This window comes from Nomascus leucogenys, chromosome 1a (genome assembly GCF_006542625.1).
Source record: "Nomascus leucogenys isolate Asia chromosome 1a, Asia_NLE_v1, whole genome shotgun sequence".
Classification (NCBI taxonomy): domain Eukaryota; kingdom Metazoa; phylum Chordata; class Mammalia; order Primates; family Hylobatidae; genus Nomascus; species Nomascus leucogenys.
The window spans coordinates 3,373,590-3,387,649 of NC_044381.1; the positions used below are offsets into that span (position 1 = coordinate 3,373,590).

The 14,060-nt window shown below is 43.3% G+C and overlaps 1 protein-coding gene across 1 annotated transcript; it reads left to right on the top strand.

Moving 5' to 3' along the window:
* The first annotated feature begins 1,061 nt into the window (after positions 1-1,061).
* Positions 1,062-13,273, top strand: KCNV2 (potassium voltage-gated channel modifier subfamily V member 2). Its single transcript, XM_003273869.4, has 2 exons — positions 1,062-2,911; positions 12,669-13,273. Exons 1-2 carry the CDS (start codon positions 1,556-1,558, stop codon positions 12,948-12,950), a joined length of 1,638 nt encoding a protein of 545 aa, XP_003273917.1. The 5' UTR covers positions 1,062-1,555; the 3' UTR covers positions 12,951-13,273.
* The last annotated feature ends 787 nt before the right edge of the window (positions 13,274-14,060 follow it).

Here is a 14,060-nt window from a genome sequence, read left to right on the forward strand (position 1 = left end):
AGTGATGTACATATAAGGTATTTGTTGCATAATTGTCTATAAAAGCAAAGGTAGAAACATCTTGAATGTCTGTCATTAGGAAAGTGCTCAGTGGCTATTTTTAAAATAAGGTAGATATTTGTGTTCAAATACGAAAAGAGCTTTTATATGGCCAACTGGAAAAGGCAAAGTGTATAGCATTTTATGATTTCTATTAATAATGAAGAGGTATAGAGATGATGGATAAAGGTAGGTATATTTTTGCTTGTATATGTTTAGAATATTTCTGGAAGGATAGCCAAAAGGTAGTAATAGTGGTTGCTTCCTTGAGGTACACCTGATGGCTTGAAATTATGGTTGGGAAAGACATAAGCTTTCTACTGTAATATGCCTTTGTACCTTTAAAATTTTTTATCATGAATGTGTATTAGCTATGCAAAATAAATTGAATCAAAAAACCAATTCCCTGCTCAAAGCAAACCTCTCCCGCTTCTCTCCTCCGCAGTATTTACTGCATCTTTTGTTATCCTTGCATGTTTATATCCCCAACAAAACCAGGAGTTCTTTGAGGGCTACAACTGTGTCTCCATCGTGTTTGCATATCCAGCATTTGCACCGTGCCTATCATGAAGAGGGTTTTTTTTTTTTTTTAAGTGATGTTTTGAAGGACGAAGAAGACCCCTTTTTTTGGAAGTCAGGCTCCCTTTAAATATGACCTAATATTGCTGAGCAGGGTTTTGAGGCCCTAAAAACATCTTCCTACCATTCCTGGAATTGAATTCTACCTTGAAACATGTCCCTATCCTTTAAGGGAAAGGGAGGAGATAAAAAGGAGAGAGAGAGAGAGAAGCTGAAGCTGACAAAGATCTGACTGGACCTGAGCAGTGCCGCAGGGAGAATCCATTTTAAAAAAAAAAATGTGATCATGTGAATGGACAAGAAGGAGATGGCTTTAGATCTTACGTGCTCTAAACAAAGAGTTATGCTGAGAGGGAAACTGACTTGTCATGAAGTCAGCTTTGTTCCGTTGCTATGTGTCACCCCTGCTAATGGTGAGTTTACCTAGGGCCGAGGCTACCATCTCAACCATGAAGCTGAAGACACAGGCATCCGTATTCTATAGCTAATTCAGTTGATTTCATCTCAGCACACACACACTGAGCACTTCCTAAGAGCAAGGTTGACCGACATTTTTATTAGCAATAATCTCTGCCTTCTTCTGATTCTCTAGAGATTTAAGACCACATAATCATCTTCTACGTCACAGGGTCAAGGGAGTGGGGGAGGAAATGGGCTAAGAGGTTCTAAATCCCTCCTAACACTTGCTTCTTCCAAATCAGCGAGATTAGAGCAGTCAACAGCTGACTGCGTTCAGACCCTGCAGGCTGGGCTGGCCTGCCCAGGACCTCAGGAGGGGCAGCTCCGGTGGCAATGTCTGAGCCCCTAGCTGTGCTGGTCCAGGCTGGCCTCTCTAAGACAGTGCAGGCCACGTGATCCATCCTCCTAGAGGCAGTGAGCAGGTTAGGGACCCTACGACAGCCAGGAGGAAAAAGCAAGGAGTCCACTCTCCGCAGCCATGCTGAAACAGAGCGAGAGGAGACGGTCCTGGAGCTATAAGCCCTGGAACACGACGGAGAATGAGGGCAGCCAACACCGCAGGAGCATCTGCTCCCTGGGTGCCCGTTCCGGCTCCCAGGCCAGCATCCAAGGCTGGACAGAGGGCAACTATAACTACTACATCGAGGAAGACGAAGATGGGGAGGAGGAGGACCAGTGGAAGGACGACCCGGCAGAGGAGGCCCAGCAGGCAGAGGAGGTCACCACTGCCAAGCCTGAAGGCCCCAGCGACCCTCCGGCCCTGCTGTCCACACTGAATGTGAACGTGGGTGGCCACAGCTACCAGTTGGACTACTGCGAGCTGGCCAGCTTCCCCAAGACGCGCCTAGGTCGCCTGGCGACCTCCACCAGCCGCAGCCGCCAGCTAAGCCTGTGCGACGACTACGAGGAGCAGACAGACGAATACTTCTTCGACCGCGACCCGGCCGTCTTCCAGCTGGTCTACAACTTCTACTTGTCCGGGGTGCTGCTGGTGCTCGATGAGCTGTGTCCGCGCTGCTTCCTGGAGGAGCTGGGCTACTGGGGCGTGCGGCTCAAGTACACGCCGCGCTGCTGCCGCATCTGCTTCGAGGAGCGGCGCGACGAGCTGAGCGAACAGCTCAAGATCCAGCACGAGCTGCGCGCGCAGGCACAGGTGGAGGAGGCGGAGGAACTGTTCCGCGACATGCGCTTCTACGGCCCGCAGCGGCGCCGCCTCTGGAACCTCATGGAGAAGCCCTTCTCCTCGGTGGCCGCCAAGGCCATCGGGGTGGCCTCCAGCATCTTCGTGCTCGTCTCCGTGGTGGCGCTGGCGCTCAACACCGTGGAGGAGATGCAGCAGCACGCGGAGCAGGACGACGGCGGCCCAGACCTGCGGCCCATCCTGGAGCACGTGGAGATGCTGTGCATCGGCTTCTTCACACTCGAGTACCTGCTGCGCCTCGCCTCCACGCCCGACCTGAGGCGCTTCGCGCGCAGCGCCCTCAACCTCGTGGACCTGGTGGCCATCCTGCCGCTCTACCTTCAGCTGCTGCTCGAGTGCTTCACGGGCGAGGACCACCAACGCGGCCAGACGGTGGGCAGCGTGGGGAAGGTGGGTCAGGTGTTGCGCGTCATGCGCCTCATGCGCATCTTCCGCATCCTCAAGCTGGCACGCCACTCCACCGGACTGCGCGCCTTCGGCTTCACGCTGCGCCAGTGCTACCAGCAGGTGGGCTGCCTGCTGCTCTTCATCGCTATGGGCATCTTCACTTTCTCTGCGGCTGTTTACTCTGTGGAGCACGATGTGCCCAGCACCAACTTCACCACCATCCCCCACTCCTGGTGGTGGGCCGCGGTGAGTACCTTGGCCCTGGGCTTTCCCATCCTCTTCCCAGCCCGGTGAGCTGCTCCTCCCTTCCCTGGTTATCAGCCACCAGGCTTTGGCTTCCGATCCTCTTCTTCCTCCCCACCCCCAATCGCTGCATAGAGCTAACAAAACGGCGGTGGATGTCAAAGTGTTGGAAAGAGAATCTCAGCAGATCAGTAAGTAACTGAATTTGGCTTAGTCGTAGAAATCTCCAAATCTAGATTTAGTCTTCAAACCTTTGAAAGACAGATTTTAAAGAAGATTCGTCATCATTACTGTTATTTACCAGTTATTGAGCATCCAGTGTCCTGACAAAGCTTATCTCATTTTGGCATCACAGTCTTTGAGATGGTTATGACCACCATTTTTTTTTAAGGGGACAAGCAGAAATGGCTTCAGCTTTTGAAAGAAACTAGATTTATGCAGAGAAGGAGGCGAGACTTGGCTGAACCATATCGACTCTAACTGAAATCCCACCACCTCTGGTTCCAGTTAAATCTAAGCGTGGAAAGAAGCATCTCAAACTGAAACTTGCTCTGACTTCACTGAAGTTCTTTCAGGACCCTGTATTATTGCCCCATTTTACAGACAGTGAAATTGAAGTACAGACAGTTTGAGTATAGACACACAGCTAGAGGTGGCAAAGCCAGAAGTGAAACTCAAGCCTGTCCAACTCCAAAATCCATGCCTTTCCCACACTCAAGCACTGTCTCAAGTTTTAGTTCTTTTGCATGCATTGCTGAATTTGTACAATTAGTGTAATAGTTATTTTTTGTCATTGTTTTCTTTGGCCTTTGCCTTTTTATAACTTGTGCTGTTTACTCAAATATTTGTATTTTGAGCTGTGGTAGCTGAATCCCTGGAAATAAATGTTAATCAGGTCTTCTCAGATCAATGAATAAGTTGGCATATATGAAGGAAAGAATTGAATGTATGGCTTCCTTAGTTTTCTTTTGAAAAGTAGATTGTAATACCTTTAAAGACATTAAGCAAATATCACTAGTTTTCCCATGTCAGAAAGTAGATATTTTCAACACTAACATTGTGTATGTCATAACCCATAGTCTGGTATGCACTTCTGAGACAAACCAACCCAAGGCCACTGACAGTGCAATGTAGCATGATAGAAGATCTAGAAAACCTGATTCTAGTCTCAGACCTGTCAATAATTAACCATGACCCTGAATAATTAACTGTGAAACCTTAATCCCTCACTTCCAGTTCTGCTTTCTCACCTCTAAAAGGGGAGGTTGGACATGTAAAAGTCTGCAGTTCAGTGAGTCTTCCTTCCCTTGGAAGCAGGGAGCCCATATGTATAGAGGATATGTGAGCTTTCTTCAGTGGCAGGATGACACGATGCTCTTCTGAATAAGCTAGCCAAATTCTGCTTCACTGATCATATTCCAAGTGAGGAAAGGTCATCCCCATAGTAGATAAACCATGTGTGCAGATGATGCTTGTGGTTGATGATTTGTCCCCAGCAAATGACATTTACTTTGGAGGTGACTAAAGCAGGAAAGCAGAAGAGTAAATCCACACGCTGATGATATGATACAACACTTGAGAGTCAAATTTCTATTCATCTAAACATCTTTAAAGGCTAGTGCATGTAGGCGCTGGATCTAGTATACTCTTTGATACTGCAGTTTTAATTCACAAAAGTTTTTTCAACCTTTTTTTGTATATTAATAAATACTTTGATGCAAGTTATGTTACTTTCAAAGGGATATGGCTGGAGAAAAAATTTTAATTAAAATAAAATACATCAAGAATAATGTTACTCATGTTGTATTTTTACCAGTAAATTTTTTTTGAACTGAATACCTATTGATCTCACTTAAATTTCTGATCTGTTCAATGTACAATGAAGTCTAAACCTTTCAAATTATTTCTTTTTATATTAACTGGCATTATTTAACTCAAAATCAATGTTTTTCATAAATTTTACAAAAATTGAATCACCAGTTTTTATCAATAATAAATGTTACCAACTATTGCTCTTATCTGTATGAATTTCCTTTTGAAGCCATTATCTCTATCAGCCACTATTTTCTTTTTTCTTTTTTTTTTTGAGATGGAGGCTCGCTCTGTCGCCCAGGCTGGAGTGCAGTGGTGCGATCTCGGCTCACTGCAAGCTCTGCCTTCTGGGTTCAGGCCATTTTCCTGGCTCAGCCTTCGGAGTAGCTGGGACTACAGGCACCTGCAACCATGCCCAGCTAATTTTTTGTGTTTTTAGTAGAGACGGGGTTTCACAGTGTTAGCCAGGACGATCTCAATCTCCTAACCTCGGGATCCGCCCGCCTGGGCCTCCCAAAGTGCTGGGATTACAGGCGTGAGCCACCGCTCCTGGCCAGCCACTATTTTCACAGGCCAAATTTTGCATGTTCCAACCATCCCATTTACAAACCTTACCCTTTATCAATGGTCTTTGTCCATTTAATTCTGAAAATTATTTATACCAGTGAAATTAATTATAAATTAGATAAAAGACTGATCATTTTATTTATTTCTAAACTAATCTATGAAAACAGTGGGAGCAACTGCCCTTGAATATTCTAAGACCACTCTGTTCCCCAGGACTGCTATGTTATTAATCCAGTTCTTCTCTATACTTCTAACTATACTGCATAATACAGACTAAAGGTTCATATTCTCAACAGAGCAAAGAGAAAAGAACACTTTGAATTGATGTGGACAAAATGTGTTGTTTCCCATATGTAGATGCAAAGTGAAAAGAAACAAAATGTTAGGACTGATTTGTCATGTAACCCACAAAAATTGACCTTATTCATTCATTGAACAGTAAGTTTTTGATCACCTCCAATGTGCCCAGTAATATTCTAAACACTAGGGATACAGCGTAGGAGAAGAAAAAACAATGAAGTTCTTTCTCTTGTGGAGCTTACATTCTAATGGAGAAAGACAGATAATAAATAATTTCAGGTATTGCTACAGCTTGTGTGGGGTAACAAGATTGAGAGTGATTCAGGCGGTAGAGTCTGTCTTTAGTGGGATAGTCAAAGAAGCCCTGTTGGAGAAGATGACATTGAGATAAAGTTTGAAAGATGAAGAGACTCATCTAAATGCACCTGACTAAACAGATATGACAATCTGAGAAGAGGATTCCTAAAAGTAACTGATGTAGTGGTTTCTAAGCATTTTATTGATCATGCATCTTATTTTTAAAAATTTGGGGCACATACCCATGATAAATGTGCATTTATTTATAAATAAATTAGAAGTTATTTATTGCCATAATAACGATGCATCACAACCGCCCCCCCCCGCCCCGAAACTCAATGGCTTAAAACATCAACCATTTCTTTAGCTCATGAATTTAAAAGTCAGCATTTACTCTGATTTCAACTAAAAGGTTCTTCTCTTTCATGAGGCTGTTGTTACTCATTCACATGCCTGATGGTCAGCCGGCATGAAGGGAGAGACTAGGCCACATGTCTGCATTCCTCTGGCAGACTCCAGCAGCCACATGTCCATGGCTGTGGCAAAGAATAAGACAGAGAATGCAAGCCCCATCATGCAAACACCTCATCTGCTTCTGTTGATGGCATTTGCTCAGCCCATTGGCCAGAGTAAGTCACATGGCCAAGCTGCAAGTCAAAGGGCAGGGCAGGTTAGCCCACCCACCATAGGAGGGCACTGCAAAGTTATATGGCAAACAGCTTGGATACAGAAAGATGTAAAGAATTAGTTCCAATCATGCAGTCTTTCTCCTGCAGTAACATATTACTGCCCAAATATATTATACGTATCAGAAAACATACACTCACAAATTGAAACTTTAAAGATGAGATAAAGAAAAAAATAATTGGCATTTTATTTCACCATTGTGGGGCTGTATCCTTTGTGAAATATTCATCCCACATTACAGAGAGTTTCTCTTATCCATTCTTTTATGTATTTTCAATACTTTCAGGCAACACCAAATCTGACTTGCTTTTAATAATCTTTCTTCTCTCTATGCCAAGGATCCTGCAAACTTTCTCTGTAATTCAACTCAGGGATTTAACAAAAATACAGTAATTTTCATTATTGTGAATTCTCCTGCAGCTGCAAAACAAATCCCTCCTGGACACTTATGTCTACAAATGCTCATATATTAGGATGTAAGATAGACCTGTCTTTTTCATCTGTCAAATGGAGGTTATTTGTGAGCACTAATGTAATAGGAAACATACGTAAACTGCTAGCCTGTAGTAAGTCTGCAATAAATAGAAGCTACCATACCTGACTAGTTGACAGTCTTTATCACATGGAAGCAATAACCTTTGCTTCTACATTCATTTGGGAAGAAAATAAAACAGAAATGATTATTTTTCTGCTGAGGAAAAGAAAGAGCCTATAAAACATATGAGAAGGTCAGCTGTTCCCTCATGGGAGAACTTCTGAGAGTCCAGATAAACAGGCCCACGCCTAAAGCAGCTCCAGGCATCTTGGGGCTCTCTGGATTGCCTGGGGGTAAGAACTGCATGGCACAGCTAAACAAGAACAATGGGCTCTATGATGAAGCTGTAATCATCGGCCTCCTGTATGGGTATGGGTTTTCTTTTACTTTTTTTTTTTTTTTTTTCAGCCTCAATATATTACCACATTTTTTTGTGGGGGGGGTGGGGGTGGCAGAGCGCGGGTATATTTTTAAGTAGAAAAGAGTAAGTAGACTTTCAATGAACTATTTCCTTCTGAGTTTTGCAGGGCAAGTTAAAGCTGTAGAAACCAAACAGGAAACTATGGCATGAACTCATTCCTTCAAAAACTAACTTCTCAGAAAGAAAATTGATACCTAGTTGAGGCGCCAGATCATTTTGTCCCAGAGACCTTGCTCCCATCTTTGTTTCCCTAAGGTATGTTTTCATTACCTTGCCAATAGGTGGCACTTACAAGATCACTGAAATTATTTTATTTTTGTTCATTGATTGCTTTGAAGAAATCCATTTGAAAAGTAAATTAGGGTTAGAAGACTAGAAGGAAAAAAAGAAGACTGGAAAAGCAGAAAACTGAGATAATACAGAGATTGGTAACTGCAGGGAGTAGCTATTGGCCCTAGAATTGAGAGAATAAATGGGAAAAGGTGTTGCTACCAGAAGCTAAGAGTCCAGAGGAGGGGCCTCTGTGTGGCTGTTGCAGGGACTCCTAAATTGGCACCACGAGGCTGATGCCAGGAATGCCAAAAAGTGCCTGAACCGTAGCTATTAGCTGCAATTGGAGGAATGACGGCAGAAACCAGAGGCAGGATTAGAGACCCTTATGTCCTCACACCATCTTCCAGTCTCTCATAGGCAGAACATAACTAGAAGACAGTGGGCAAGAGAATCTGGGAAATGTAGTTTGCAGACTCCCAGTTCTGGAATTACAGAATAAAATACAGAATGGTGTCAGGCTTGGGACTAAGAGACAACATATAAATATATGGCACAGAAAGTAGTAGAGTTCTAGCTCCTTCAGAAATAGCACAGGAGCTATAGACGGGGTAAAGGCTCTTAGGCATTGTTACTACTTTTGATCTTATGGATTCCCAATTTTGGAGTGGACTCCTTTTATGTCTTTAAAGTATGTTCCTCATGTCAGCCAATATGATGTGAGTGGAACACGACAGCACTGTTGAGGGCAGGGAGAAATGCAAGGAGGCTGAGGATGTGGAGAGCATCATTATTGCACACCTTTCTGTGGATAGATTAATAGATCTCAAACTTACATTTGTGGTTTTGCTTTAGCTGTGCACACCTACCCCTTATTGTACCATTTACATACATGTCAGAACTGTAATATACAGATGAGGGTTGTTGTTCTCTTGAAGGTAGTCACCCATGACCTTGTTCTAACAGTGCTTCCACTAATCGAGACATTCTTTGAATTCCACTGAGGAATTACCTTCAGAGTCTGTGACACATCCACTTGCTTCTATGTTGCTAAATCTTTATCTTTTTAAGGCTAGATTCAATATTTTAAAATAGGTAAGTAAGACACTTTAGTTTAAGATTGACACTTAGAGTAAACCATCAAGGTGGATGTGACCACTTGCTGCCACTGAATCTACTGTGAAGATTATAATTCAAAAGAGGAATTCCAAATATACTTGTTGCAACAAAAGCATGAGTAAGTACAGCCTTTGAAGCTGAATCCTTTGAAGGGCAATGTGTATTGAGGCTTATAATAATTTTATCCAAAAAAAGGTCCATCTTCACCACCTCTAATTCCTTTGGAAAACAGAAAGAGTGTTATTTTGAAAAATAAGTTTTATTCCCTAGGATCATATATTCCTGAATGCATGGACTACTGGGTGCCAAGATTTATTCTATTCCTTGTTCATTATGAGGGAAACAAACTTGCCTTGTTAAATGAGAAATCCAAGTATTCTGAAGTTTTGGAGAAAAATTTGCTGCTTATCCTCATAATATTTGGCAGGCCAGGATTTGCTGTTTAATGAGTAAACTGCCAGGGGAAGGTCACGTTCTGGCTTTGGGACCCAAGGCTAAGGAAAGTATGTATGTTTACAGCAGAATGGTTAAATTTCCAGTTTGCAGAGTTGCTGGGCTAGCCAGTTTTCTTCAGGATATTAAGATGGATTGCGGAAATTTTGGTCACATTTCCAAACCCAACTCCTGCTAATGTGACAACTCATTCTGTGAGGTCACTTGGGTCAGTCTGGGGCCCTCAGCTTTTAATTCCCATCTAGGGAGAAACGGCTTGGCCTATGGAATGTGGAGAAAAAGTTCCCCAAAGCCAAAGAATCCTGAGTTCCTCCTGGAGCCAAGGAGCAAGAAACAGATCACTTGTTGAGTCAAATTCTTCACAAAATAGACAACACATAAATTAACTGTACATTTTGAACAAATTATTGGGGACCAGTCACACATAGCCTCCTAGCAGAAGAGATCTGTTCTCTAAAAATAGAGATTGAAGATATACAAAAATATTTGGACCATATTATGCACATCAAATATTTATTCTTCTTTAAGCCAGTTCTCTTTGACTTTTCACTCAAAGTTCAGCCAAAAAAAAAAGAAGTTTGGCTTAAGGGTGAAGCAAAGCCAGTGTGCAGAATGATCAGAAGTTGAAAATAAGCAGTTTATTTAATTATTTTCTTCCTTGGTGTCCTCCTGCCCTCTCCCATCCCCTGAACACTTAAGTGACTTGTTTCCTCAGGCCTTTGCATTGGACTTCCGTGGATGTCTCATGTTCTAAACCAGGGGTCCCCAGTCTCGGGGCTATGGACTGGTACTTGTCTGTGGCCTGTTAGGAACCCGGCCACACGGCAGGAGATGAGTGGAGGGCCATCAATCATTACCGCCCAAGTTCTGCCTCCTGTCAGATCAGCCACAGCGTTAGATTCTCGTAGGAGTGGGAACCCTATTGTGAATTGTGCATGCGGAGGATCTAGGTTGCTTGCTCCTTATGAGAATCTAACTAATACCTGACAACCTGAGATGGAACAGTTTCATCCCGAAACCATCCCCTCCCCCAGCTGCGTCCATGGGAAAAATGGTCTTCCACAAAACTGGTCCCTGGTGCCAAAAAGGTTGGGGACTGCTGTTCTAAACTACCCCTTCCTGCCACTCACTCCTAAATCCAAACTCCCTTTAGGCCTCCTCCGGGGAAAGTTGCCTAAACTTTCATCCAGAGGTGCGACTGATGGTGTTCGTGACAAATGAAAGCTATTGTTCAGCTCACACACCTGGAGAGAGATGGGCCTGGGGTTCTTTGACTTTTGGTGTGGTCAATGCCAGGAAACACACACCCACTCACGCAACCAAGAGGACTTTGAGATTAATCCACAATCTCACTTTATCTCTGCCTCACATCACCCCTTGGTCCAGAAGTTGGGAAAAGGAGATTCTCTGCTGGAGCCAGAGGGCAGAGTCAGGGAGGAGCTTGTTTCCACAGCCTGAAGGTCTGATAAGCATAGCCTATATAGAGTTGCTGGTGTAGAATGCACTCAATAAATGTTGGTCTTTGCCTCTCCTCAGTGGGGGCCAGCTTCAGAATGGGGGACCCTGGGATTGCCTACATGATATATATATATACAGATATATAGATATATATACACTAATATTATTGCTTACACACCCTGTGCCAGGCACTCCTTCAATTCCTGTAACAACTCTGTGAGGTAGATACCACACATTTCAAAAGCAGAAACTGAGGCCAAGAGAATTTAGGTGATCTGCCCAACTTATTCAGCTGGGAAGTGGATTCAGACCCGTAAGTCTACTGTAGTCAGTGTTTCCTTCAGCTTATCTACACCACATTGCCTCTCTTGGATGCTTGCTTGTATTCTGACCCTGCAGAAAAAGGCTGCATGACCTCTCACCAGAGACAGGGCAGTAAGTGAGAGGAGGTGCATCATCAGCCCCAGAAAGGAGGTATACCCTTCCTTTTTTCATGGGCCTGTGGTTCTTATCAGTGCCCCCAGTTTTGTCCAGCTGGCTCACTTCTCCATTTTATTCTGATCAATCAACTGCACTATTCTAGGTTCAAACTAACCCTTACATCAGCAAAACAAAAATATTTACACTGCTAACAGCCACTTCAGCATGGATCAGCAAGATGACCATATGCTTCACTGCCATCTGCTGGAAAATTATGGCAACAACTACCCAAATACACAAAGCAAAGAGTGCCCCCTGGAGTTGTGCAACGCAAAAATTTTTACAACTGTGTGCAACAGCTCTGCTTAAAAGGCTACTAGTAATTTAGCCAATACTCTGGGGATCAGAGGGAGTACATGAGGCATAAAAAACAGTCCCCAAGGAATTTTCACAGGGTTTTCTCTGGTAACTGATAACTAGTCCCATGGGTATCTGCATTTTAAAACAGACGCTTGTTAACCTAAATAAATCTCCAATCAGTGGGATTTAAATCAGTATGACAAGAGTAATGGGAAGTATTTCATGCAGGGGTGAACATATTTTTGGTCAGTGATGTCTTACAAAAGCCCCTTTACAAAATAATGAGAGTGTTTCTCCAGACATCTGCAATTAAAGCACCTTCATATAGAGTCTCTCATTTGAACTACATAATAACAGCTTTGAGAAGTGTTATAATTGTCATTTTAAAGATGAGAGGAAGACAATGGAGGAGTTTCATGCCTTTTGTATGCCCGGTACTGTGTTCAGTGCTTTATATTCATTTTCTTATTTAGCCTTCACAAGAATCCTGAGAGTTAGATGGTTGTCTTCTGTTTTAAATTAAAAAAAAAGGAGAGAGAGAGTCTGAAGGTTTTGCCCCAGGTCACTCAGCTGGAAAGATTCAGAGTCAGGACCTGAACCCAGGTCTGACTGTTCTAAGCCCAAGATTTTTCTAATACATACAGTGTACAGGCAAACCCAGGGACCCGCTATCCTGAATCTGGTCCCAGCTGAGTTAGGGAGGCAAAGATCATTTACTGAGCACATTCTACACCTGCAACTTAACGTACTATTTTAAATGCTCTTTACAACAACCCTTTCAAACAGGTATTACCTCCTCCCATATCTTACATTCAAACACGCATGAGTCGTAGTCGGGATTTCAGTCAAAGTCTTTCAGCTCCATCCATAGCTTCTGTTCTTTTCATGACACACGTCCTACAGGGAGACTTCCTGGTACCTCCTAAAGCAGGCTCCATGGGAAGCCATTACACTTCCCATGTGTACCCACAGGGAGGACGCTTCCCTGCCTGCTCCTCTCCCTTTCTTCTCCTCTCCGATCTTAGTGCTAACAATTCCATCCTGCTTTCCTTCTTCTTCAGGTGAGCATCTCCACCGTGGGCTACGGAGACATGTACCCAGAGACCCACCTGGGCAGGTTTTTTGCCTTCCTCTGCATTGCTTTCGGGATCATTCTCAACGGGATGCCCATTTCCATCCTCTACAACAAGTTTTCTGATTACTACAGCAAGCTGAAGGCCTATGAGTATACTGCCATACGTAGGGAGAGGGGAGAGGTGAACTTCATGCAGAGAGCCAGAAAGAAGATAGCTGAGTGTTTGGTTGGAAGCAACCCACAGCCCACTCCAGGACAAGACAATTAATATTTTATAGGACATGTGGCTGGTAGATTCCATGAACTTCAAAGGCTTCATTGCTCTCTCTTTTTTTTTTTAATCATTATGATTGGCAGCAAAAGGAAATGTGAAGCAGACATACACAAAGCCATTTCGTTCACAAAGTTCTGCGTCTAGAAATACTCATTTTGGCCCAAACTCAGAATGTCTCATAGTGCTCTTTCACTGTGTTGTGTGAAACATCTGACCTTCTCAATGACATTGATATTGAAAACCTGAGAGGAGCAACAGCTTAGATTTCTCTTGCAGCTTCTCATGGCATCTAACTGAATAAATATTTTTGGACTTGAGTTGACTTGAGAAAATTTTTTTTACTTTAAATTTTTAAAAAATTCTTAACTTTCCAGAGAGAGGGAGTGTTACAGCAGGAATTATACAAGCTTTGGAGTTAGACCAACCTTAGTCAGAATCCCAGAGCTACCAGCTGTATGGTTTTAGGCAAGCGATTCTAACCCTTTAAGCCTCAGTTTCTTCAACTGTAAAGTGTAGGCAATACTTAACCTGCCAGCCTGAGCAACATAGTGAGACCCTGCCTCTACAAAAACTTATTAAAAATTATCTGGGTGTGCTGACCCACACCTGTAGTCCCAGCTACTTGGAAGACTGAGGTGAGAACACTTGAGCCCAGGAGTTTGAGGTTAGAGTAAGCTATAACCACATCACTGCACTCCAACCTGGATGGCAGAGTAAGACCCTGTCTCAAATAAATAAATAAATAAATAAAACCACCTGCCTTGTAAAATGAGTCTGGGGATAATAGATATGTGTAAATGCTCAATAAACAATAGCTATTAAAATTGTTTAAGTGGATGTTATCTAATGAAATCTCTAGACCACTGGTTCTCAAAGGCAAATTCATTCCCCAGAGGCCATCTGATGTCTAGAGATGGTTTTGATTGCCAATACTGTGAGGGCCAATAAGGGAGACTTCTGGCATCTAGGAGGTAGGGGCTGAGGATGCTGCTAAACATCCTACAAGGTAAAGGACAGCCCCCATAATAAAGAATTATCTGACCCAAAATGTCAATAGTGCCAAACTGGAGAAACTCTTGTCTAGATTTAATATGGGAGCCCCCA